Source organism: Tachyglossus aculeatus, chromosome 21 (genome assembly GCF_015852505.1).
Source record: "Tachyglossus aculeatus isolate mTacAcu1 chromosome 21, mTacAcu1.pri, whole genome shotgun sequence".
Classification (NCBI taxonomy): Eukaryota; Metazoa; Chordata; class Mammalia; order Monotremata; family Tachyglossidae; genus Tachyglossus; species Tachyglossus aculeatus.
Window position 1 is genome coordinate 44,412,629 of NC_052086.1, and position 26,733 is coordinate 44,439,361.

Consider the following 26,733-nt stretch of genomic DNA (forward strand, 5'->3'; position numbering starts at 1 on the left):
GTACGATTGAATGAATGAATGAATGAATAAATATAATTAAATGAATGAATGAATAATGAGAATGAGAAGCAGCGTGGCTCAGTGGAAAGAGCCCGGGCTTTGGAGTCAGAGGTCATGGGTTCGAATCCCAGCTCTGCCACCATCATCATCCTCAATCGTATTTATTGAGTGCTTACTGTGTGCAGAGCACTGTACTAAGCGCTTGGGAAGTACAAGTTGGCAACATATAGAGACAGTCCCTGCCCAACAGTGGGCTCATAGTCTAAAAGGGGGAGACAGAGAACAAAACCAAACATACTAACAAAAGAAAATAAATAGAATAGATATGCACAAGTAAAATAAATAAATAGAGTAATAAATATGTACAAACATATATACATCTATACAGGTGCTGTGGAGAAGGGAAGGAGGTAAATGGGGGGGATGGAGAGGGGGACGAGGGGGAGAGGAAGGAAGGGGCTCAGTCTGGGAAGGCCTCCTGGAGGAGGTGAGCTCTCAGCAGGGCCTTGAAAGAAAGCGTGTAACAAATATCATTATTATCATTATTACTACTATTGCCACATGTCTGCTGTGTGACCTTGGGCAAGTCACTTAGCTTCTCTGAGCCCCAGTTACCCCATCTGTAAAATGGGGATGAAGGCTGTGAGCCCCATGTGGGACAACCCCCTCACCTTGTATTCCCCCCAGCGCTTAGAACAGGGCTTTGCACATAGTAAACGCTTAACAAATGCCATTATTATTATTATAAGTGCGATTGATTGAATGAATGAATGAATGAAAAGTACGAATGAATAAACGAAGGAATAGATGAATGAATAAATGAATAAGTACGATTGAATGAATGAATGAGAATAAGCACGATTGAATAAGTACGAATGAATGAATGAATGAGAGTGAGTGAATGAATGAATGCCCTCCCTCTGCCCCTCCGCCAAGCTCGCTCTCTTCCTCCCTTCAAGGCCCTGCTGAGAGCTCACCTCCTCCAGGAGGCCTTCCCAGACTGAGCCTCTTCCTTCCTCTCCCCCTCGTCCCCCCTCCATCCCCCCATCTTACCTCCTTCCCTTCCCCACACCACCTGTATATATGTATATATGGTTGTACATATTTATTACTCTATTTATTTATTATTTATTTTACTTGTACATTTCTATCCTATTTATTTTATTTTGTTGGTATGTTTGGTTCTGTTCTCTGTCTCCCCCTTTCAGACTGTGAGCCCACTGTTGGGTAGGGACTGTCTCTATGTGTTGCCAATTTGTACTTCCCAAGCGCTTAGTACGGTGCTCTGCACACAGTAAGCGCTCAATAAATACGATTGATTGATTGATTGAATGAATGAATGAATGAATGAATGAGTGAGTGAATGAATGAATGAGTGAGTGAATGAATGGATGAATGAATGAATTCTCCCCACCCCGCGCTGGTTCCCTCTCCCAAGCCTGGGCGGCAGCGCCCCCTGCCGGCTGCTTTCCGCTTCGCGCGACGCCGGGAGCGCCCCCCAGCTTTGCGCCTGCGCAGAACGAGAGCCCGCGCCCCCTCACCGTCACGTGACGGGGGACGGCGGCGCCGGCTCCGGAAGGCGGAAGTGGGAGGGGAGGGGCGGTGCTGCCGTCACGTGACGGGGGCCGGGCAAGATGGCGGCGCCCAGGGGGGCCTCGTGAGCCGCGGCCTGCGGGGCCTGCAGTCGCGATCGGCGTCGTCGCAGTCGCCGCCCTTGCTGCCCTCATCAATCATCCTATTTATTGAGCGCTTCCCGTGTGCGGAGCACTGTACTGAGCGCTTGGGAAGGCCGAGCCATGTCGCGACTGATCGTGAAGAACCTCCCCAACGGGGTGAGCGCAACAATAATCGTCATTAGAGTCATCAGCGTTGGGAGCTCTGCTGAGCGCTTACTATGTGCCAGGCAACAATAATCGTCATAGTCTCCATAATTGTGAGCTCTGCTGAGCGCTTACTATGTGCCAGGCAACAATAATAGTCGTATTATTCATAATTGTGAGCTCTGCTGAGCGCTTACTATGTGCCAGGCAACAATAATCGTCATTATAATCAGCATTGTGAGCCCTGCTGAGCGCTTACTATGTGCCGGGCAACAATCATAGTCATAGTCATCATGATTGTGAGCTCTGCTGAGCGCTTACTATGTGCCAGGCAACAATAATAGTCGTATTATTCATAATTGTGAGCTCTGCTGAGCGCTTACTATGTGCCAGGCAACAATAATCGTCATTATAATCAGCTTTGTGAGCTCTGCTGAGCGCTTACCATGTGCCAGGCAACAATAATCGTCATTATAATCATCATTGTGAGCTCTGCTGAGCGCTTACTATGTGCCGGGCAACAATAATCGTCATATTCTTCATAATTGTGAGTTCTGCTGAGCGCTTACTATGTGCCAGGCAACAATAATAGTCATATTCATCATCATTGTGAGCTCTGCTGAGCGCTTACTGTGTGCCAGGCAACAATAATAGTCATATTCATCATCATTGTGAGCTCTGCTGAGCGCTTACCATGTGCCAGGCAACAATAATAGTCATATTAATAATGATTGTGAGCTCTGCTGAGCGCTTACTATGTGCCAGGCAACAATAATAGTCATAGTCATCATCATTGTGAGCTCTGCTGAACATTTACCGTGTGCCAGGCAATAGTAATAGTCATAGTAATCATAGTTGTGATCTCTGCTGAGCGCTTACTATGTGCCAGGCAATAATGATAGTCATATTAATAATTCTGAGCACTGCTCAGCACTGCACTCCCCCTCGTCCCCCTCTCCATCCCCCCATCTTACCTCCTTCCCTTCCCCACAGCACCTGTATATATGTATATATGGTTGTACATATTTATTACTCTATTTATTTATTTATTTATTTTACTTGTACATTTCTATCCTATTTATTGTATTTTGTTGGTATGTTTGGTTCTGTTCTCTGTCTCCCCCTTTTAGACTGTGAGCCCACTGTTGGGTAGGGACTGTCTCTATGTGTTGCCAATTTGTACTTCCCAAGCGCTTAGTACAGTGCTCTGCACATAGTAAGCGCTCAATAAATACGATTGATTGATTGATCGATTGATTGCTGAGCGCTTACTATGTGCCAGGCAACAATAATAGTCATATTCATCATGATTGTGAGCTCTGCTGAGCGCTTACTGTGTGCCAGGCAACAATAATAGTCATATTCATCATGATTGTGAGCCCTGCTGAGCGCTTACTATGTGCCAGGCAACAATAATCGTCATAGTCATCATCATTGTGAGCTCTGCTGAACGCTTACCATGTGCCAAGCAATAATGATAGTCATATTCTTCATCATTGTGAGCTCTGCTGAGCGCTTACTATGTGCCAGGAAACAATAATCATCATATTCTTCATAATTGTGAGCTCTGCTGAGCGCTTACTATGTGCCAGGCAATAGTAATAGTCATAGTCATCATCACTGTGAGCTCTGCTGAGCGCTTACCATGTGCCAGGCAACAATAATAGTCATATTAATAATGATTGTGAGCTCTGCTGAGTGCTTACTATGTGCCAGGAAACAATAATAGTCATAGTCATCATGATTGTGAGCTCTGCTGAGCGCTTACTATGTGCCAGGCAACAATAATAGTCATAGTCATCATCATTGTGAGCTCTGCTGAGCGCTTACCATGTGCCAGGCAACAATAATCGTCATAGTCATCATCACTGCGAGCTCTGCTGAGCGCTTACTATGTGCCAGGCAACAATAATCGTCATTATAGTCATAATTGTGAGCTCTGCTGAGCGCTTACTATGTGCCAGGCAACAATAATCGTCATAGTCATCATCATTGTGAGCTCTGCTGAACGCTTACCATGTGCCAAGCAATAATGATAGTCATATTCTTCATCATTGTGAGCTCTGCTGAGCGCTTACTATGTGCCAGGCAATAATAATAGTCATATTAATAATGATTGTGAGCTCTGCTGAGCGCCTACTATGTGCCAGGCAATACTAGTAGTCGTATTCTTCATGATTGTGAGCTCTGCTGAGCGCTTACTATGTGCCAGGCAATAATAATAGTCATATTAATAACGATTGTGAGCTCTGCTGAGCGCTTACTATGTGCCAGGCGATAATAATAGTAATAATAATAATTGTGAGCTCTGCTGAGCGCTTACTGTGTGCCAGGCACTGCACTAAACGCTGGGGTGGATACAAGCAGATCGGGTTAGAAGCAGGCCCTGCCCACATGGGGCTCACAGTCTCCATCCCCATTTTACAGAGGAGATAACTGAGGCCCAGAGAAGTCCAGTGATTTTGCCCAAGGTCACACAGCAGACAGGTAGCTGAGCCGGGATCCTCCATAATAATAATGGTGGTATTTGTTAGTGATAATAATAATGGCATTTATTAAGCGCTTACTATGTGCAAAGCACTGTTCTAAGGGCTGGGGTTGATACAAGGTAATCAGGTTGTCCCGTGTGGGGCTCACAGTCTTCATCCCCATTTTACAGATGAGGGAACTGAGGCCCAGAGAATAATAATAATAATAGTAATAATAGTGATGGCATTTATTAAGCGCTTACTACGTGCAAAGCATTGTTCTAAGCACTGGGCAGGTTACAAGGTGATAACAGTAATGGTATTTGTTAAGCGCTTAGTATGTGCAAAGCACTGTTCTAAGGTGGTCATGTTGTCCCACGTGGGGCTCACAGTCTTCATCCCCATTTTACAGATGAGGTCACTGAGGCCCAGAGAAGTGAAGTGACTTTTCATTCATTCATTCAATCGTATTTATTGAGCGCTTACTGTGTGCGGAGCACTGTACTAAGCACTTGGGAAGTACAAGTTGGCAACAAATAGAGACGGTCCCTACCCACCAGTGGGCTCACAGTCTAGAAGGAGGAGACAGAGAACAAAACCAAACATATTAACAAAATAAAATAAATAGGAAAAACATGTACAAATAAAATAGAGTAATAAATCTGTACAAATATTACATATACATATGTACAGGTGCTGTGGGGAGGGGAAGGAGGTAAGGCGGGGGGGATGGGGAGGGGGGGAGGACTTTGGGACTTGCCCAAAGTCCCCCAGCTGACAAGTGGCGGAGCCGGGACTAGAACCCATGACCTCTGATTTCCAAGCCCGAGCTGTTTCCACTGGGCCCCGATGCTTCTCCATCCCTACCTCTTCCAGCCCCGACACTTTCTCCATCTCTTCCATCCCCTCCTCGTCCATCTCCATCCAAGCCGTCACCAAAACCTGCCGGTCTCAGCTTCACAACATTGCCAAGAGCCGCCCTTTCCTCTCCATCCCAACCGCTACCCTGCTGGTTCAAGCTCTCATCCTATCCCGTCTGGACTACTGCATCAGCCTCCTCTCCGATCTCCCATCCTCCTGTCTCTCCCCACTTCAATCCATACTTCATGCTGCTGCCCGGATTGTCTTTGTCCAGAAACACTCTGGACATATCACTCCCCTCCTCAAAAACCTCCAATGGCTACCGATCAATCTGCGCATCAGGCAGAAACTCCTCACCCTGGGCTTCCAGGCTGTCCATCCATCCCTTCGCCCCCTCCTACCTCACCTCCTTTCTCTCCTTCTACAGCCCAGCCCACACCCTCCGCTCCTCTGCCGCTCACCTCCTCACTGTGCCTCGTTCTCCCCTGTCCCACCGTCGACCCCCAGCCCACATCATCCCCCAGGCCTGGAATGCCCCCAATCCCTCTGCCCCTCCGCCAAGCTACCTCTCTTCCTCCCTTCAAGGCCCTGCTGAGAGCTCACCTCCTCCAGGAGGCCTTCCCAGACTGAGCCCCTTCCTTCCTCTCCCCCTCGTCCCCCTCTCCATCCCCCCCATCTTACCTCCTTCCCTTCCCCACAGCACCTGTATAGATGTATATATGTTTGTACATATTTATTACTCTATTTATTTTGCTTGTACATATCTATTCTATTTATTTTATTTTGTTAGTATGTTTGGTTTTGTTCTCTGTCTCCCCCTTTTAGACTGTGAGCCCACTGTTGGGTAGGGACTGTCTCTATATGTTGCCAATTTGGACTTCCCAAGCGCTTAGTACAGTGCTCTGCACATAGTAAGCACTCAATAAATACGATTGATGATGATGATGATCGCCACCTTCTCCTCCCCTCCCTCTTCCATCCCCAACTCCTCCATCTCCTCCATCCGCCATCCCCTCCCTCCTCCATCTCTTAATAATAATAATAATAATAATGATGGCATTTATTAAGCGCTTACTACGTGCAAAGCACCGTTCTAAGCGCTGGGGAGGTTACAAGGTGATCAGGTTGTCCCACGGGGGGCTTATAGTCTTAATCCCCATTTTACAGATGAGGTCACTGAGGCCCAGAGAAGTTGAGTGACTGGCCCAAAGTCACACAGCTGACAATTGGCGGAGCCGGGGTTTGAACCCATGACCTCCGACTCCAAAGCCCGGGCTCTTTTCACTGAGCTACACTGCTTCTCTAAATAGAGTAATAAATCTGTATAAACATATATGCAGGTGCTGTGGGGAGGGGAAGGAGGTAGGGCTGGGGGGATGCGGAGAGGGAGATCTCCATTTTACGGTTGAGGAAACCAAAACCCAGAGAAGCCAAGTGATCTACCCGAGGTCACACAGCAGGCAGCTGGTAGAGGCGGGAGTAGAACCCAGGTCCTCTGACTTGGAGATCTCTTCCATCTCCTTTTCCTCCTCCTCCCTCCTCCTCATCCCTGGGCACGTTAAAGCGGGACGCGAAGCACTCCCAGGACCCTCAGTAGCGGGTATTGGAGGTTGAGGGGGTCTCCCCACTCAACTTCTGTTTCCGCCCAAATTCCCTGCAATCAATCAATCAATCATATATATTGAGCGCTTACTATGTGCAGAGCACTGTACTAAGCGCTTGGGAAGTACAAATTGGCAACATACAGAGACGGTCCCTACCCAACATTGGGCTCACAGTCTAGAAGGGGGAGACAGAGAACAAAACCAAACCTACTAACAAAATAAAATAAATAGAATAGATATGTACAAGTAAAATAAATAGAGTAATAAATATGTACAAACATATATACATATATACAGGTGATACATGTATACAGTATATACATATATACTGCAACCACCTCAGGGTAGCAAGCCATAGCGCTAATAATAAGTAATAATAATAATGATGGTATTTGTTAAGCGCTTACTATGTGCCAAGCACTGGGACAGATACAGCAGCGTGGCTCAATGGAAAGAGCCCAGGCTTGGGAGTCAGAGGTCATGGGTTCAAATCCCGGCTCGGGCAACTGTCAGCTGTGTGACCTTGGGCAAGTCACTTCACTTCTCTGTGCCTCAGTGACCTCATCTGTAAAATGGGGATTAAGACTGTGAGCCCCCCGTGGGACAACCTGATCACCTTGTAACCTCCCCAGCGCTTAGAACCGTGCTTTGCACGTAGTAAGCGCTTAACAAATGTCATCATTATAAAGAAGCAGCGTGGCTCAGTGGAAAGAGCCCGGGCTTTGGAGTCAGAGGTCATGGGTTCAAATCCCGACTCTGCCGATTGTCAGCTGTGTGACTTTGGGCAGGTCACTTAACTTCTCTGTGCCTCAGTTCCCTCATCTGTAAAATGGGGATTAAGACTGTGAGCCCCCCCATGGGACAACTTGATCACCGTGCAACCTCCCCAGTGCTTAGAACAGTGCTTTGCACATAGTAAGCGCTTAATAAATGTGATTATTATTATTATTACAAGGTAATCAGGGGCTCACAGTCTTAATCCCTATTTGACAGATGAGGTAACTGAGGCCCAGAGCCCGCTGTTGGGTAGGGACCGTCTCTATATGTTACCAACTTGTACTTCCCAAGCACTTAGTACAGTGCTGTGCACACAGTAAGTGCTCAATAAATACGATTGAGTGAATGAATGAATGAAATGACGGGTCCAAAATCACACTGCTGACAAGTGGTGGAGCTGGGATTAGAACTCACAACCTCTGACTCCCATCCCCGTGCTCTTTCCACTAAGCAGCGTGGCTCAGTGGAAAGAGCCCGGGCTTGGGAGTCAGAAGTCATGGGTTCTAATCCCGGCTCTGCCGCTAGTCAGCTGTGTGACTTTGGGCAAGTCACTTCACTTCTCTGAGCCTCAGTTACCTCATCTGTAAAATGGGGATTTAGACTGTGAGCCCCCCGTGGGACAACCTGCTTACCTTGTATAATAATAATAATAATGATGGTATTTGTTAAGCACTTACTATGTGCAAAGCACTGTTCTAAGCGCTGTTAAATGACTTGCCCAAGGTCACACAGCAGACACGTGGCACACCCAGGATTAGAACCCATGTCCTTCTGATTCCCAGGCCTATTCTCTATCCACTACACTATAATAGCCCGGGCTTTGGAGTCGGGGGTCATGGGTTCGAATCCCGGCTCTGCCAATTATCAGCTGGGTGACTTTGGGCAAGTCACTTCACATCCCTGTGCCTCAGTTCCCTCATCTGTCAAATGGGGATTGAGACTTTGAGCCCCCCGTGGGGCAACCTGATCTTGTGACCTCCGCAGCGCTTAGAACAGTGCTTTGCACATAGGAAGTGCTTAATAAATATCATTCTAATAATACTAATATTAATTATTATTCCCCCTTAAAACACAGTTGGCTACCCCCCGCAGCACTTAGAACAGTGCTTTGCACATAGTAAGCGTGTAATAGATGCCATTATAATAATAATAATAATATTAATTATTATTCCCCCCAAAACACAGTTGGCTACCCGCCGCAGCACTTAGAACAGTGCTTTGCACATAGTAAGCGCCTAACAAATGCCGTCATCATTATTATTAGTAGTAAACCATGCTGCTTTTCTAAGCCATGCAGCTTCTTCTGGTATCAGTAAAGGACTTACAGTAAAACAGGCGGCAAACTAAATGCTAGGGTGGTTACAGAGTGATCAGGTCTAGCACAGTCCCTGCCCCACTCAGGGCTCACATTCATTCATTCATTCAATCATATTTATTGAGCGCTTACTGTGTGCAGAGCACTGTACTAAGCGCTTGGGAAGTACAAGTTGGCAACACATAGGGACGGTCCCTACCCAACAGCGAGCTCACAGTCTAGAAGTGGGAGACAGACAACAAAACAAAACATATTAATGAAGTAAAATAAATAGAATAAATATGTACTAATAAAATAAATAAATAGAATAGTAAATAAATAAATAGTAAATAAGTAAATGTATATATGTATATATGTTTGTATATATTTATTACTCTATTTATTTATTTTTCTTTTATTTGTACATAGCTATTCTATTTATTTTATTTTGTTAGTATGTTTGGTTTTGTTGTCTGTCTCCCCCTTTTAGACTGTGAGCCCACTGGTGGGTAGGGACTGTCTCTATATGTTGCCAATTTGTACTTCCCAAGCACTTAGTACAGTGCTCTGCACATAGAAAGCGCTCAATAAATAACGATTGATGATGATGATGATGATGAAATAGAGTAATATCTGAGGCGATGACAGAATGGGTATTTAATCCTGATTTTACAGTTGAGGAACATGAAGCACAGAGAAGGTTAGCCTTGCCCAGGGGTCTCAGGCTAACCCCCCAGAGTTGGGGGGGAGCGGAGGTTCATTCATTCATTCAATCGTATTTATTGAGCGCTTACTGTGTGCAGAGCACTGTACTAAGCGCTTGGGAAGTACAAGTTGGCAACATATAGTAACGGTCCCTACCCAACAGCGGGCTCACAGTCTAGAAGGGGGAGACAGACAACAAAACGTATTAACAAAATAAAGTAGGATAAATATGTACAAGTAAAATAAATAATCAGTCAGTTGTATTTATTGAGCGCTTACTGTGTGCAGAGCACTGTGCTAAGTGCTTGGGAAGTACAAGTTGGCAACCTATAGAGACGGTCCCTACCCAATAGTGGGCTCACAGTCTAGAAAACAAAAGGTATTAACGAAATAAAATAAATAGGATAAATATGTACAAATAAAATAGAGTGATCAATCAATCAATCAATCATATTTATTGAGCGCTTACTGTGTGCAGAACACTGTACTAAATGCTTGGAAAGCACAAGTTGGCAACATATAGAGACGGTCCTTACCCAACAGTGGGCTCACAGTCTAGAAGGGGGAGACAGAGAACAAAACCAAACATACTAACAAAATAAAATAAATAGAATAGATATGCACAAGTAAGATAAATAAATAGAGAAGCATTTATTAATAATTAGAATAATTAGAGAAGCAGCATGGCTCAGTGGAAAGAGCACGGGCTTTGAGAGGTCAAGGGTTCAAATCCCGGCTCCACCACTTGTCAGCTGTGTGACTTTGGGCAAGTCACTTCACTTCTCTGTGCCTCAGTTACCTCATCTGTAAAATGGGGATTAAGACCGTGAGCCCCATGTGGGACAACCTGATCACCTTGTATCCTCCCCAGCGCTTAGAACAGTGCTTTGCACATAGTAAATGCTTAATAAATGCCATAAAAAAAATAGAGTAATAAATATGTACAAACGTATATACATATATACAGGTGCTGTGGGGAAGGGAAGGAGGTAAGATGGGGGGGTGAGGGGGAGAGGGAGGAAGGGGCTCAGTCTGGGAAGGCCTCCTGGAGGAGGTGAGCTCTCAGTAGGGCCTTGAAGGGAGGAAGAGAGCTAGCTTGGCGGATGGGCAGAGGGATTGGGGGCATTCCAGGCCCGGGGGAGGACGTGGGCCGGGGGTCAATGGCGGGACAGGCGAGAACGAGGTATGGTGAGGAGATTAGCGGCGGAGGAGCGGAGGGTGCGGGCTGGGCTGGAGAAGGAATGTGTCCGTAATGTGTGGCCTCGGGGTCCAGCTGCTCCACCCAACACCGGGTCCCCATGGCCCCTTCCCCTGACCGGCTCCCCGCTCCCGCAGATGAAGGAGGAGCGCTTCCGGGAGCTGTTCTCCGCCTTCGGCAGGCTCACCGACTGCAGCCTCAAGTTCACCAAGGATGGGAAATTCCGCAAGTTCGGCTTCATCGGCTTCCGGTCGGAAGAGGAGGCCCAGGCGGCCCGGGACCACTTCAACAGGAGCTTCGTGGACACTGCCAGGATCACGGTCAGCGGCCGGGGCCCGTGGGGAGGGGCGGCCGCGGGGGCCTTGGGTGCCCGCCCCGAAACCCGAGACTGGAACCCAGGCCCCGGGGGGGCTTACGCGTTTGTCGGACGCTTGGGGAGCGGGCCCCCAAATCCCTAGGCTGGATGGCTGTGGATGGGGCAAGCGCTTGGGTCTTGGAGACTGGGACCCCTGGACCCCCCAGACGGCCGTGGGCAGGGCCACGCTTGAGTCATTCATTCAATCAATCAATCAGTTGTATTTATAATAATAATGATGGCATTTGTTAAGCGCTTACTATGTGCAGAGCACTGTTCTAAGCACTGGCGAGGATACAAGGTGATCAGGTTGTCCCAAGTGGGGCTCACAGTCCTCATTCCCATTTTACAGGTGAGGGAACTGAGGCCCAGAGAAGTGAAGTGACTGTGACTTTTAGACTGTGAGCCCACTCTTTTAGACTGTGAGCCCACTGTTGGGTAGGGACCGTCTCTATATGTTGCCAATTTGTACTTCCCAAGCGCTTAGTACAGTGCTCTGCACATAGTAAGCGCTCAATAAATACGATTGATGATGACGACGATGATGATGAAGTGACTTGCCCAAAGTCACACAGCTGACAAGTGGCGGAGCCGGGATTTGATCCCATGACCTCTGACTCCAAAGCCCAGGCTCTTTCCACTGAGCCACGCTGCTTCTCTATTATTTATTGAGCGCTTACTGTGTGCAGAGCACTGTACTAAGCGCTTGGGAAGTACAAGTTGGCAGCATATAGAGACAGTCCCTACCCAACAGTGGGCTCACATTCAGTCATGCAAGTCTTACTTCCTGAGCGCTTACGGTGTGCAGAACAACTCAGGGCGACGCAGAAGTGAGTGGAAAAAGAGGACAGGAGGGCCTAGTCAGGGAAGGCCTCTGGGAGGAGATGGGCCTTCAGGAAGGTTTTGAAGGGGGAGAGAGGAATTATCAATCAATTAATCAACCGTATTTATTGAGTGCTTACTGTGTGCAGAGCACTGTACTAAGCGCTTGGAAAGTACAAGTTGGCAACATAATAGGGACAGTCCCTACCCAACAGTGGGCTTGCAGGGGAGACAGAGAACAAAACCAAACTAACAAAATAAAATGAATAGATAAGTACAAGTAAAATAAATAGAGTAATAAATATGTGCAAACATATATACATATATACAGGTGCTGTGGGGAAGGGAAGGAGGTAAGATGGGGGGCATGGAGAGGGGGTTATCTGTAGGACTTGAAGAGGGAGGGCAGGATGTGGGCATGGGGTAAATGGCAAGGGAGATGAGATGAATTGGGAGAGTACAATGTAACAATAAGCAGACACATTCCCTGCCCACAACAAGCTTACAGTTCAGAAGGGGAGACCGACATGAATTTCAATAAATAAGTGACAGGTATGGGCCTAAGTGGTATGGGGCTGGGATGGGGGATGAATAATTAATAATAATAATGGCATTTATTAAGCGCTTACCATGTGCAGAGCACTGTTCTAATAATAATAATAATAATAATGGCATTTATTAAGCGCTTACGATGTGCAGAGCACTGTTCTAATAATACTAATAATAATGGCATTTATTAAGCGCTTGCTATGTGCCAAGCACTGTTCTAATAATACTAATAATAATGGCATTTATTAAGCGCTTACTATGTGCAGAGCACTGTTCTAATAGTACTAATAATAATGGCATTTATTTAGCGCTTACTATGTGCAGAGCACTGTTCTAAGCGCTGGTGATCAGGTTGTCCCACGGGGGGCTCACAGTCTTAATCCCCATTTTTCAGATGAGGTCACCGAGGCCCAGAGGAGTGAAGTGCCTTGCCCAAAGTCCCACAGCTTGGCAGAGCCGGGATTCGAACCTCCGACCTCCGACTCCAAAGGCCGGGCTCTTTCCACTGAGCCGCGCTGCTTCTCCGGGAGCAACTCAGGGTGACGCAGAAGGGAGTGGGAGAAGAGGAAAGCGGGGCCTAGTCAGGGAAGGCCTCTGGGAGGAGGTGGGCCTTCAGGAAGGTGTTGAAGCAAGGGGAGAGAGGAATTGTCTGTAGGACTTGAGGAGGGAGGTCCTTTCAGGCCAGAGGCAGGATGTGGGCAAGGGTAAATGGCAGGGGAGATGAGGTGGAGGTTAAGCGCTTAGTACAGTGCTCTGCACACAGTGAGCGCTCAGTAAATACGATTGAATGAATGACTCCCCACAGCACATATGCATCTATCTGTAGATATCTGTAATTGATTGTTTTATCTATTTGTATTAATGTCTGTCTCCCCCTCTAGACCGTGAGCTCGTTGTTGGGTAGGGACCGTCTCTATGCGTTGCCAACTTGTACTTCCCAAGCGCTTAGTCCAGTGCTCCGCACACAGTAAGCGCTCAATAAATATGATTGAATGAATGACTCCCCACAGCACATATGCATCTATCTGTAGATATCCATAATTGATTGTTTTATCTATCTGTATTAATGTCTGTCTCCCCCTCTAGACAGTGAGCTCATTGTTGGGTAGGGACCGTCTCTATATGCTGCCAACTTGTACTTCCCAAGCGCTTAGTACAGTGCTCCGCACACAGTAAGTGCTCAGTAAATACGATTGAATGAATGACTCCCCACAGCACGTATGCATCTATCTGTAGATATCTGTAATGGGTTGTTTTATCTATTTGTATTAATGTCTGTCTCCCCCTCTAGACCGTGAGCTCATTGTTGGGTAGGGACCGTCTCTGTATGTTGCCGACTTGTAGTTCCCAAGCGCTTAGTACAGTGCTGCACACACAGTAAACGCTCAATAAATGCGATTGAATGAATGAATGAATGTTTCCAACTTGTACTTCCCAAGCGCTTAGTCCAGTGCTCCGCACACAGTAAGCGCTCAGTAAATACGATTGAATGAATGACTCCCCACAGCGCATATGCATCTATCTGTAGATATCCGTAATTGATTGTTTTATCTATTTGTATTAATGTCTGTCTCCCCCTCTAGACCGTGAGCTCGTTGTTGGGTAGGGACCGTCTCTATATGTTGCCAACTTGTACTTCCCAAGCGCTTAGTACAGTGCTCCACACACAGGAAGCGCTCAATATATACGATTGAATGAATGACTCCCCACAGCACATATGCATCTATCTGTAGATATCTGTAATTGATTGTTTTATCTATTTGTATTAATGTCTGTCTCCCCCTCTAGACCGTGAGCTCATTGTTGGGTAGGGACCGTCTCTGTATGTTGACAACTTGTACTTCCCAAGCGCTTAGTACAGTGCTCCACACACAGTAAGCGCTCAATAAATACGATTGAATGAATGAATGAATGTTTCCAACTTGTACTTCCCAAGCGCTTAGTCCAGTGCTCCGCACACAGTAAGCGCTCAATAAATATGATTGAATGAATGACTCCCCACAGCACATATGCATCTATCTGTAGATATCCATAATTGATTGTTTTATCTATCTGTATTAATGTCTGTCTCCCCCTCTAGAGCGTGAGCTCATTGTTGGGTAGGGACCGTCTCTATATGTTGCCAACTTGTACTTCCCAAGGGCTTAGTACAGTGCTCCACACACAGGAAGCGCTCAATATATACGATTGAATGAATGAATGAATGTTTCCAACTTGTAATAATAATAATAATGGCATTTGTTAAGCGCTTACTATGTGCAAAGCACTGTTCTAATCACTGGGGGGGTACAAGCTGATCAGGTTTTCCCACGTGGGGCTCACAGTCTTAATCCCCATTTACTTCCCAAGTGCTTAGTACAGTGCTCCGCACACAGTAAGCGCTCAGTAAATATGATTGAATGAATGACTCCCCACAGCACATATGCATCTATCTGTAGATATCTGTAGTGGATTGTTTTATCTATTTGTATTAATGTCTGTCTCCCCCTCTAGACCATGAGCTCGTTGTTGGGTAGGGGCCGTCTCTGTGCATTGCCAAATTGTACTTCCCAAGCGCTTAGTACAGTGCTCTGCACACAGTGAGCGCTCAATAAATACAATTGATTGACTGACTGGAGGTACAGTGAGGAGGTTGGCGTCAGAGGAGCGAAGTATGCCGGAGTATGGGCTGGAGTAGGACAGTAGCGAGGTGAGGGAGGAGGAAGTGAGCCGATCGAGAGCTTGAAAGCAGGCGGTGAGGAGTTTCTGTTGGATGCGCTCAGTAAGTGCAGTAAGCTTAGTAAGCTGAGCTCAGTAAGCACTCAATAAATACGATTGAATGAATGAATGAATGAATGTTTCCAACTTGTACTTCCCAAGCGCTTAGTACAGTGCTCCGCACACAGTAAGCGCTCAGTAAATACGATTGAATGAATGACTCCCCACAGCACGTATGCATCTATCTGTAGATATCTGTAATTGATTGTTTTATTTATTTGTATTAATGTCTGTCTCCCCTTCTAGACCGTGAGCTCATTGTTGGGTAGGGACTGTCTCTGTATGTTGCCAACTTGTACTTCCCAAGCGCTTAGTCCAGTGCTCCGCACACAGTAAGCGCTCAGTAAATGCGATTGAATGAATGACTCCCCACAGCACATTTGTATCTATCTGTAGATATCTGTAATGGATTGTTTTATCTATCTGTATTAATGTCTGTCTCCCCCTCTAGACAGTGAGCTCATTGTTGGGTAGGGACCGTCTCTGTATGTTGCCAACTTGCACTTCCCAAGCACTTAGTCCAGTGCTCCACACACAGTAAGCGCTCAATAAATACGATTGAATGAATGAATGAATGTTTCCAACTTGTACTTCCCAAGCGCTTAGTCCAGTGCTCCACACACAGTAAGCGCTCAGTAAATACGATTGAATGAATGACTCCCCACAGCACATATGCATCTATCTGTAGATATCTGTAATTGATTGTTTTATCTATTTCTATTAATGTCTGTCTCCCCCTCTAGACCGTGAGCTCATTGTTGGGTAGGGACCGTCTCTAATGCGTTGCCAACTTGTACTTCCCAAGCGCTTAGTCCAGTGCTCCGCACACAGTAAGCGCTCAATAAATACGATTGAATGAATGAATGTTTCCAACTTGTACTTCCCAAGCGCTTAGTACAGTGCTCCGCACGCAGTAAGCGCTCAGTAAATACGATTGAATGAATGACTCCCCACAGCACGTATGCATCTATCTGTAGATATCCGTAATTGATTGTTTTATCTATTTCTATTAATGTCTGTCTCCCCCTCTAGACCGTGAGCTCGTTGTTGGGTAGGGACCGTCTCTATACGTTGCCAAATTGTACTTCCCAAGTGCTTAGTACAGTGCTCCGCACACAGTAAGCGCTCAATAAATGCGACTGAATGAATTTGAGGCGGGTGGGCAACCGCTGGAAGTTCTTGAGGAGTGGGGAAACCTGGACTGAATGTCGAGTGTAGAAAAATGATCCGGGCAGCAGTGAAGTACGATCAGAGGGAGATCAGTAGGAGGCTGATGCAGTAGTCAAGGCGAAGGAGATTATTCATTCAGTTGTATTTATTGAGCGCTTAGCGCTGATCAGTAAAGTGAGAAATGTAGTTGTTATTGTCAAGTGCTGTTGAGTCGTTTCTGGTTCATAGCGACTCCATGGATATACTTTCTCCAGAACATCCTGTCCTCTGCCATAATCCGCAACCTTTCTGATGGTTCTTCCATTACCGTCATTCATTCATTCAGTCGTATTTATTGAGCGCTTACTGTGTGCAGAGCACTGTACTAAGCGCTTGGGAAGTCCAAGTTGGCAACATATAGAGACGGTCCCTACCCAACTGCGGGCTCACGGTCTAGAAGGGGGAGACAGACAACAGAACAAAATATATTAACAACATATTAAATATATAACAATATATTAAAACATATTAATAGAATAAATAGAATAAATATGTACAAGTAAAATAAATAGAGTAATAAATATATACAAACATATATGCAGGTAATATATGGTGGTAATGCCATCATTATAATAAATGGAGTAATGAGTACGTACGAACGCACCCAGGGGTTGGGGGCGTTGGGGAGGGGAGTTGGAGGAGGAGAAATTGATTCATTCATTCAATCGTATTTATTGAGCGCTTGCTGTGTGCGGAACACTGTAGTAAGCGCTTGGGAAGTCCAAGTTGGCAACATATAGAGACGGTCCCTACCCAACAGCGGGCTCACGGTCTAGAAGGGGGAGACAGACAACAAAACAAAATACATTAACATCATATTAAATATATAACAATGTATTAAAGCGTATTAACAAAATGAAATAAATAGAATAAATATGTACAAGTAAAATAGAGTAATAAATATATACAAACATATATGCAGGTAATATATGGTGGTAATGCCACCGTTATAATAAATGGAGTAACGAATACGTACGAACGCACCCAGAGAGTGGGGGTGATGGGGAGGGGAGTTGGAGGAGAAATTGATTCATTCATTCAATCGTATTTATTGAGCACTTGCTGTGTACAGAGCACTGTACTAAGTGCTTGGGAAGTCCAAGTTGGCAACATATAGAGACGGTCCCTACCCAGCAGCGGGCTCACAGTCTAGACGGGGGAGACAGACGACAAAATGAAACAATATGAACAAAATAAAATCAATAGAATAAATATGTACAAGTAAAATAAATAAATAAAGAGTATAACTGTCGGTGGGGTCGAGCGCTTTGTGGTCTCTGTCCATCTAGCTGCCAGTCTGCCTCTTCCGCATTTTCCCTGGACTTTTCCTAGCATCGCCAACTTGTACTTCCCAAGCGCCTAGTACAGTGCTCTGCACACAGTAAGCGCTCAATAAATACGATTGAATGAATGAATGAATTGGGGTCTGCTCCAGAGAATTAGCCCTTCTCATTATGTGTCCAAAATATGCTAAGCTAAATCGACCACTTTGGATTAATTTGCTCCAAAATCCGTCTGTGTGATTTTCAGGCAGTCCGTGGTCTCGCAAAAGCTTTCTCCAACAGCACGTTTCAAAAGAATCCATGTTCTTTCCATCCTGTCGCTTCACTTTCCAGCTTTCGGATCCATACGTTGTCACTGGAAATGACAATAGACAGTAGAGCTGACAGTTGGTATACGCAGAGAAGCAGCGTGGCTCAGTGGAAAGAGGCCGGGCTTGGGAGTCAGAGGTCGTGGGTTCTAATTCCGCCTCCACCACTTGTCAGCTGTGTGACTTCGAGCAGGTCACTTAACTTCTCTGGGCCTCAGTGATCTCATCTGATTAAGACTAGGAGCCCCATGTGGGACAACCTGATTACCCTGAATCCCCCCCAGCACTTCGAACAGTGCTTGGCACATAGTAAGTGCTTAACAAATGCCATCATTATTACTTTTGTGGCAGTTGTTACCTCAGCACATTTCATGACTTTTTCCAGGCTCTCCATGGCATGTCTTCCTAACATTAATTTTCGGTGTATTTCTCGGTTACTTGTTCCTTTATTATTGATTATCGATCCCGGGAGAGAAAATGTCAACTATTTCTATCTTAAATGTGTTAAAACTTCCAGTTGTCATGTTTGTTTTCTTGGCATACAAATATAGGCCCATCTTTTTGCTCCGTTCCTTTTAACTGTTAATAATAAGCTCTTCAAATCGAATTCACTTTCTGTTAGTAGGGTTGTATCATCAGCATTGCAAAAAGTTGTTTATACTTCTTCCTCCAGTCTTTCCTCCCCATTAGAAACAGCGTGGCTCAGTGGACAGAGCCTGGGCTTTGGAGTCGGTGGTTATGGGTTCAAATCCCGGCTCCGCTGTGTGACTTTGGGCAAGTCACTTCACTTCTCTGGGCCTCAGTTCCCTCATCTGTCAAATGGGGATGAAGGCTGTGAGCCCCCCGTGGGACAACCTGATCACCTTGTAACCTCCCCAGCGCTTAGAACAGTGCTTTGCACATAGTAAGCGCTTCATAAATGCCATCATTATTATCCAATCCGACTTCTCTCTAGGTATACGGTATAAAGGATGAAGGAAAAAGGCGATAAGATACATCCTTGTCTTACACCCCTACCGATGGGACACCAATCTTTTTCTCCATATTCTTTTCTTACTTTAGCCTCCTGTTTGTCATACATGTTCCATATTAATGCAATTAATTGGTCCAGCATGCCCATTTTCCTTAATGTGCTCCAGAATTTCTCGTGATCCACGCAGTCAAAGGCCTTACTATAATCAATAAAGCACCTGCTGACCCCCTTTAGATATTCTCTTGTCCTTTCAATTAGCCAACGGACTTCAACAATATCTTGCGTCCCTCTCCCTTTCCGGGGTCCCGCTTCAATTTCGGGCCGTTCGCGTTCCCCGTCGGCCTCCGTTCGACGCTGTGTGACTTTGAGCAGGGCCTCGCTGGCGTGTGAGATCAAGAAAACCGGCCGATAATTGTCGCATTTAGTTGTATCTCCTTCCTTCAGTATTGGAACCCAAACTGATCCCTTCCAACCTTCCCTTCCCTGGCCATTGAGTGGCTAGCCATACCCGTTGGCGTAATTTGGTAAGGATTTTAACCGATTCCTCTCCAGCTGGCTGAAACACCTCAGTGGGAAGGTGCCTTATTTTGGGCGAGGTAGTGAAAAACTGATCTAGCTTCACTTTCCATGATGAGTAGCTCAAATTCAAAAGGAGCTTCTTTAGATGCTTCTTGTGTATTGCTGTCTTTCCGGTATAATTCCTACGAGTATTCTTTCCATCTCTGTTTGACTGTGAGCCCACTGTTGGGTAGGGACTGTCTCTATATGTTGCCAACTTGTACTTCCCAAGCGCTTAGTACAGTGCTGTGCACACAGTAAGCGCTCAATAAATACGATTGATGATGATGATGATGATTCCACCGGTATCATTTATCATCAGTCCATCTTCGCTTTTGACAAAGCCAATCCGAGGACGAAATGTTCCCTTACTTTCCTTAATCTTCATAATAATAATACTAATGGTATTAAGCATTTACCATGTGCCAAGCCCTGTTCTAAGCACTGGGGTAGATACAAGGTAATCACGTTGTCCTGCGTGGAAAAAAATAGTGATCTTGTCTACCTACATTTGTTATTGCCTTCCATTCCTTTACATATGCTGTTATGATATTCCTGTTTGTCCTTCTTAGGACAGCGCGGGAAATCTGGGCTCAGTTCTTTAACCAGGTTCTTCCGTCCTCTTATTTTTCTTTCTTCCTTTTTTTGGCTATTTCTAGAGTTAAGTGTAAGAGACACGATAGGAGAGTAGTATTTAGCGAGTGCCCCTTGGGAGTAGGGCACTGTTCTAAGTGCTTGAAAAGTACTAAAAGGAAGTGGCATCTGGTTTGGGGGGATGGGGGTAGGCAAACATGAAAATATTTACATCTACAGCAGATAAAGGAAGAAATTCAATAGCCCCTACAGAAAAGTGGTTAGTACAGTGTTCTGCCCGCAGCACTCAATAAATAGCATTGGTTGAGTGATTGATTGAAAAGTGCCCCAGATGGATAGACGTAAGTGCACAAGGGCTTGAGATCCCTGTGGGCTTGGCTGGCTCCGGGTCCTGGAAGATGAATCCGGGAAGGCTTCCCAAAGGAGGTGGGCTTTCAGGTGGACTGTGAAAGTGGGGAGAGCTGGGGGGCTGCCTCGGACGGGGAGAGGCGAGAGCGAGGGATGTGGCCTAGTGGACTGGGCACAGGAGTCAGAAAGACCTGGGTTCTAATCCTGGCTCTGCCACTTGCCTCCTGTGTGAGCTTAGGCAAGTCACTTCACTTCTCTGGGCCTCAGTTCCCTCATCTGTATTTATTTATTTATTGTACTTGTACATATCTATTCTATTTATTTTATTTTGTTAGTATGTTTGGTTTTGTTCTCTGTCTCCCCCTTTTAGACTGTGAGCCCACTGTTGGGTAGGGACTGTCTCTATATGTTGCCAATTTGTACTTCCCAAGCGCTTAGTACAGTGCTCTGCACACAGTAAGCGCTCAATAAATACGATTGATGATGATGATGATCTGTAAAGTGGGGATTAAGACTGTGAGCCCCATATGGGGCAGGGACTGTGGCCAACCTGATTTGCTTGTATTTGCCACAGTGCTTAGTAAATAATACTAATAATAATGATGGCATTTGTTAAGCACTTACGATGTGCAAAGCACTGTTCTAAGGGCTGGGGAGGATACAAGGTGATCAGGTTGTCCCACGGGGGGCTCACAGTCTTCATCCCCATTTTACAGATGAGGTAACTGAGGCCCAGAGGTGTGAAGTGACTTGCCCAGAGTCACACAGCTGACAGGTGGTGGAGCTGGGATTTGAACCCATGACCTCTGACTCCTAAGCCCGTGCTGTTTCCACTGAGCCATGTAAAGTTCCTGGCACATTGTAAGTGCCAGTGTGGATTAGTGGATAAAGCAAGGGCCTGGGTGTGGGTTCGAATAATTCATTCATTCATTCAGTTGTATTTATTGAGCGCTTACTGTGTGCAGAGCACTGTACTAAGTGCTTGGAAAGTACACTTTGGCAACAAATACAATCCCAGCTCCACCGTGTCTGCTGTGTGAGCTTTGGCAGGTCACTTCACTTCTCTGGGCCTCAGTGACCTCATCTGTAATATGGGGATTAAGATTGCGAGCCCCATGGGGGACAGGGACTGTGTCTAAATTGATTAGCTTGGATCTGTCCCAGCCCTTAGAACAGTTCCAGCACATCAATCAATCAATCAGTCGTATTTATTGAGCGCTTACTGTGTGCAGAGCACTGTACTAAGCGCTTGGGAAGTACAAGTTGGCAACATATAGAGACAGTCCCTACCCAACAGTGGGCTCACAGTCTAAAAGACTGTGCACTTAACAATTACATACAATAGAGTGCTTAAATACCCATTATTATTATTATTATTATTACAGAGGAAGGGGAGGGGGTTCGGAACAAGCGGCCGGAATCCCATCTTTTTGCAGTGTGGGAAAGCCGGTGGGCTTTGTGTCCACAAGGAGCCCACCAGTGGGAAGCATCAGTGGGGTCCAGGACTGGTGGGAGAGATCTGTGGGAGCATCCACAGCGGAAACAGGGAGAGCAGGCGGGAAGCGGAAGGGCCTGTCCGGAGCCGAGGGGTGGGCATCCGGAAAAGGTGAGAGAGATCCAGGGAAGGTGTCCACAGCAGGTCGTTAAGGGAGGAAGAGCCGGGGGGATGCGGGCGGCCCCATCCCCAGCTGGGGCTGGACGGGCAGGCGGGTATCCAGGGGGACCGTCGGCCCACAGTCCTCGCCAGCTGGGACGAAGGACGGGGGCTGACGGGGCGATGGCCCGGCTTGGGCTTCATGGATCCTTCTTATCCCTGGCGTAGGTGGAATTCTGCAAGTCGTTCGGGGATCCGACCAAGCCCAGAGCCTGGAGCAAGCATTCCCAGAAGGCCGCACCGCCCGCCGCCCCGCCCCAGAAGCCCCAGGGAGGCGGCGTGGCCCCGGACAGCACCGAGGTTCGCCACGGGAGCTCTCCCACCACCCCGACCTGTCTCAATCAATCAATCAATTGTATTTATTGAGCGCTTACTGTGTCCCCTTCCCAACCCGCCGTGTCGCCCCTGCATCCGGTCTGTCCCCCAGACGCCCATCTCCGGTTGAAGCGGGGGGGGGGGTTCCTCCTCCCACCCCACCTTCCCCGACTCGCTCCCTGGACTTGGCATCATCAATCGTCTTTATTGAGTGCTTACTGTGTGCAGAGCACTGTACTAAGCGCTTGGGAAGTACAAGTCGGCAACATATAGAGACAGTCCCTACCCAACGGTGGGCTCACAGTCTAAAGGCAGGGTGGTGAGGGGCTAGAGAGACGTCAGCCCACGTCAATCAATCAATCAATCAATCGTATTTATTGAGCGCTTACTATGTGCAGAGCACTGTACTAAGCGCTTGGGAAGTCCAAATTGGCATCACATAGAGACAGTCCCTACCCAACAGTGGGCTCACAGTCTAAAAGGGGGAGACAGAGAACAGAACCAAACATACCAACAAAATAAAATAAGTAGGATAGAAATGTACAAGCAAAATAAATAAATAAATAAATAAATAGAGTGATAAATAAATAAATAATAAATAAATAAATATACACGTCCTTCCCGGGCCCCCGGGGAGGTGGATGTGGCCCCGGCCTGGGGCAAGAGGCGTCCTCTGGGGAGGTGGACGTGGCGGGTCCGGACTGTTCCCTCAGCTGCAGTTCTGGTTCTTTCAGGACAAGAAGAAGAAGCGACAGGCCACCGCTGGAGAGTTGGCCAAGGTGGGCCCAGTGGAGGGGGAAAGGGGAAGGGAGAGCACGTCCTCGGGTGGTGGGGGGCCCGGGGTCCCCCAACCCTGACCCGGATCAGCCCCCTCCGAGATCCCCGACCGGCCCTGACCCCCCGCCTCACCCTCCCGCCAGCTCAAGGAGGACGCGGAGTTCCAGGAGTTCCTGATGGTCCACCAGAAGCGGGGGCAGGTGGCCACGTGGGCCAACGACGCCGAGGACAAGGAGCCCCGGAAGAGGAAGCCCAGGCCGGCCAACGACTACCTCAACTTCGACTCCGACTCGGAGGGCGAAAGCGCGGAGGACAGCGCGGAGGAGGCCGGAAGGGAAGCCGCTGACTGTGAGTGCACGCGTTCGTTCATTCAGTCCTATTTACTGAGCGCTTACCGTGTGCAGAGCACTGGACTAAGCACTTGGAAGAGTCCGGTATAACAAACGGACCCATTCCCTGCTCACAGCGAGCTTGCAGCCTAGATGGGGAGACAGACATTAACAGAAATAAATAAATAGCAGCTGTGGACACGATTCATTCAGTCGCATTTATTAAACGCTTACTGTGTGCAGAGCACCACACTAAGCGCTTGGGAAAGTACAAAACAATGTGCGTGGGTGTGCATAAGAGCGCGCCTGGAGCTCAGATTCCGTCCCTGGGATACACGTCCGTCGGCCAGGGGACGGGGTGTCACCCCCCTTAATAAGCGCATAGTAAGCGCTTAATAAATGCCATCATTGTTATTATTATTACTATGCCGAGCACTTGGGAAGGTTTAATAGAGGAGGAGCTGACAGTCTACTGTGTGCAGAGCACTGGACTGCACACTTAGGAGAGGACAGTGGAGTCAGTTGTACACAAGCCCTGCTCTGAAGGAGCTCACAGTCTACCGGGAGAATCGGCCAATCAGTCCCATTTCCCGAGCGGCTATCGATGGATGGATCGGCCCATCGATCCTCTCTCTGGTCCCGAGCGGGCCTCCCTTTCTCCCGCCCGCCCTGGCCGAGAGCGCCTACCTCTGAGACGGAGCTTCACTGTGTGGGATTGGGCAAGGTTAGGTTCAGGGGAAGCAGCGTGGCTCAGTGGAAAGAGCCCCGGCTTTGGAGGTCGTGGGTTCAAATCCCGGCTCCACCGCTTGTCAGCTGTGTGACTTTGGGCAAGCCACTTCACTTCCCCGGGCCTCAGTTCCCTCATCTGTAAAATGGGGATGAAGACTGTGAGCCCCACGTGGGACAACCTGATTACCTTGTATCTACCCCAGTGCTTAGAACGGTGCTTGGCACGTAGTAAGCGCTTAACAAATGCCAACATTATTATTATTATTAACAAATACCAACTAAAAAAAAAGGAGGGGGGTGTTCGGAGGTCCACCACTGCCCTCTCAGGGATGCCGGAGCTAAGCGCTCAGTACAGTGCTCTGCACACAGTAAGCGCTCAATAAATGCCATTGAATGAGTGATTCTGTCGGCTCTCGGCTGCGGTGTCCTGGAGTCTCTTAGGGGGCCGTTCGGGTTGGGATCCAAGATGGGGGTCCAACGCCCCCGCCCAAGGAAACGGTTAATGATTGCAGGGTCCTCTGGGCCGAGCGCTGTGCTAAACGCTAGGGCAGACAGAAGAGAATCGGGCCGGACACGGTCCCCATCCCTCTCTCCCCTCAGCAAAGGCAGCGGTGCAGACGGAGCTGTCCGACATGGATTACCTCAGGTCCAAGGTCGTGAGCACCGGCCTGGTGGCGGAGGAGGAGGACGACGATGACGACGAGAGCTCGGACGGTGACGAGGCCGCGGCCCCCGGCGATCGGAGGGACCGGGGTTCGGCAGTGAGGGGGCAGTCCCGGAATGAGGGGCCGGGCCAGGAGCAACAGGATACCGCCGGAACAAAGGTGGGTACAGCCGTCTGGGCCCTGGTGACGCCGGGCGCTGCCCCCATAACAAAAGTCCCCAGGGCAGCCGGGAGACCCGGATACTATTTGGAGAAGCAGCCTGGCTTAGTGGAAAGAGCAAGCGCTTGGGAGTCAGAGGTCGTGGGTTCTGATCCCGGCTCCGCCACTTGTCAGCTCTGTGACCTTGGGGAAGTCACTTCACTTCTCTGGGCCTCAGTTCCCTCCTCTGTAAACCGGGGATTAAGACTGTGAGCCCCAGGTGGGACAACCTGATTACCTTGTATCTACCCCAGGGCTTAGAACAGTGCGGGCCACATAGTGAGCGCTTAACAAATACCCTCATTATCATTATTATCATTTGGATCGGACCCCCGGGGTTGGGGGGTCCTGGCAGCAGCCTTGTGAGCGGGGGACACCCACTCTGCGGCCTTGAGAGCCGGACCTCCGACCTCGCCCGCCCCGAGAGTGGGAGAACGATCGGCGAAGGGCCACAGGATGGAGGCCCCTTCCCGCTTCTCTCCGCCCCGGGGTCGGGGTTGGTGCCGAGACCCCCACATCCCGTCGGATGAGGCCTTGTTGGGGACCCAGATGCGGTCCGGGCTTCCCATTGACCCATCCCCTCGTCCTTCCAGGCAGTGGATCCGGAGAGACCCCCGGAAGGCGGCGTGCCCCCCACCCACACAGTGAAGCTCCGGGGGACCCCCTTCAACGTCTCAGAGGTAGGCGCTCGGGACCAGAGAGAGGACCCGATGGGCATTTGCGAGAAGCAGCGTGTGGCCTAGTACCGAAAGCTCGGGCCTGGGAGAAGGAGTCCTGGGTTCTAATCCTGGCTCTGCCATTGGTGTGCGTGACAGTGGACCAGTCACTTCATTCTTCTTGGCCTCAGTTTCCTTCTATATAAACTGGGGCTTCAGTACTTGGGAGACAAGTACTAAGCAACCGGGCCTAGTGGATAGAGCCCGGACCTGGGAATCAGGAGGACCTGTGTTCTAATCCCGCCTCTGCCATTTGTCTGCTGTGAGATCTTGGGCAAGTCACTTCGCTTCTAGGCTGTGAGCCCGTTGTTGGGTAGGGATTATCTCTAGCTGTTGCCGAGTTATACTTTCCAAGCGCTGAGTACCGTACTCTGCGCGCAGTAAGCTCTCAGTGATAAATACGATTGAATGAATGAATAAATGAATGAACTTCTCTATGCCTCAGTTACCTTTTCTGTCAAATGGGAATTAAGACCGCAAGCCCCATGTGGGAACCGGGACTGTGTCCAACCCGATTTGCCTGTCCCGACCCCAGTGCTTAGTGCGGTGCCTGACACAAATTAAGTGCTTAATAATAATGGTGGCGTTTATTAAGCGCTTACCATGTGCAAAGCACTGTTATCATCATCAATCGTATTTATTGAGCGCTTACTATGTGCAGAGCACTGTACTAAGCGCTTGGGAAGTACAAATTGGCAACATATAGAGACAGTCCCTACCCAACAGTGGGCTCACAGTCTAAACGACTGTTATAAGGCTCACAGTCTGTTATAAGCGCAAATACCACAGTTTTTATTATCGTTGTCATTATCGGGCGACACGTTGGCGGACACGTTCTCTGCCCACAGTGGGCTTACAGTCTAAATG

The 26,733-nt window shown here is 47.9% G+C and overlaps 1 protein-coding gene across 1 annotated transcript in view; it reads left to right on the forward strand.

The window, feature by feature from the left end:
- The first annotated feature begins 1,722 nt into the window (after window positions 1-1,722).
- RBM19 (RNA binding motif protein 19) overlaps window positions 1,723-26,733 on the forward strand; it is a 131,400-nt gene continuing 106,389 nt past the window's right edge. Inside the window, exons 1-7 of the mRNA XM_038763587.1 lie at window positions 1,723-1,832; window positions 10,865-11,047; window positions 22,306-22,437; window positions 23,187-23,231; window positions 23,373-23,577; window positions 24,888-25,111; window positions 25,744-25,830. Coding sequence (XP_038619515.1) covers window positions 1,797-1,832; window positions 10,865-11,047; window positions 22,306-22,437; window positions 23,187-23,231; window positions 23,373-23,577; window positions 24,888-25,111; window positions 25,744-25,830 — 912 coding nt within the window. The 5' untranslated portion in view covers window positions 1,723-1,796. The remainder of the gene's footprint in view (window positions 1,833-10,864; window positions 11,048-22,305; window positions 22,438-23,186; window positions 23,232-23,372; window positions 23,578-24,887; window positions 25,112-25,743; window positions 25,831-26,733) is intronic.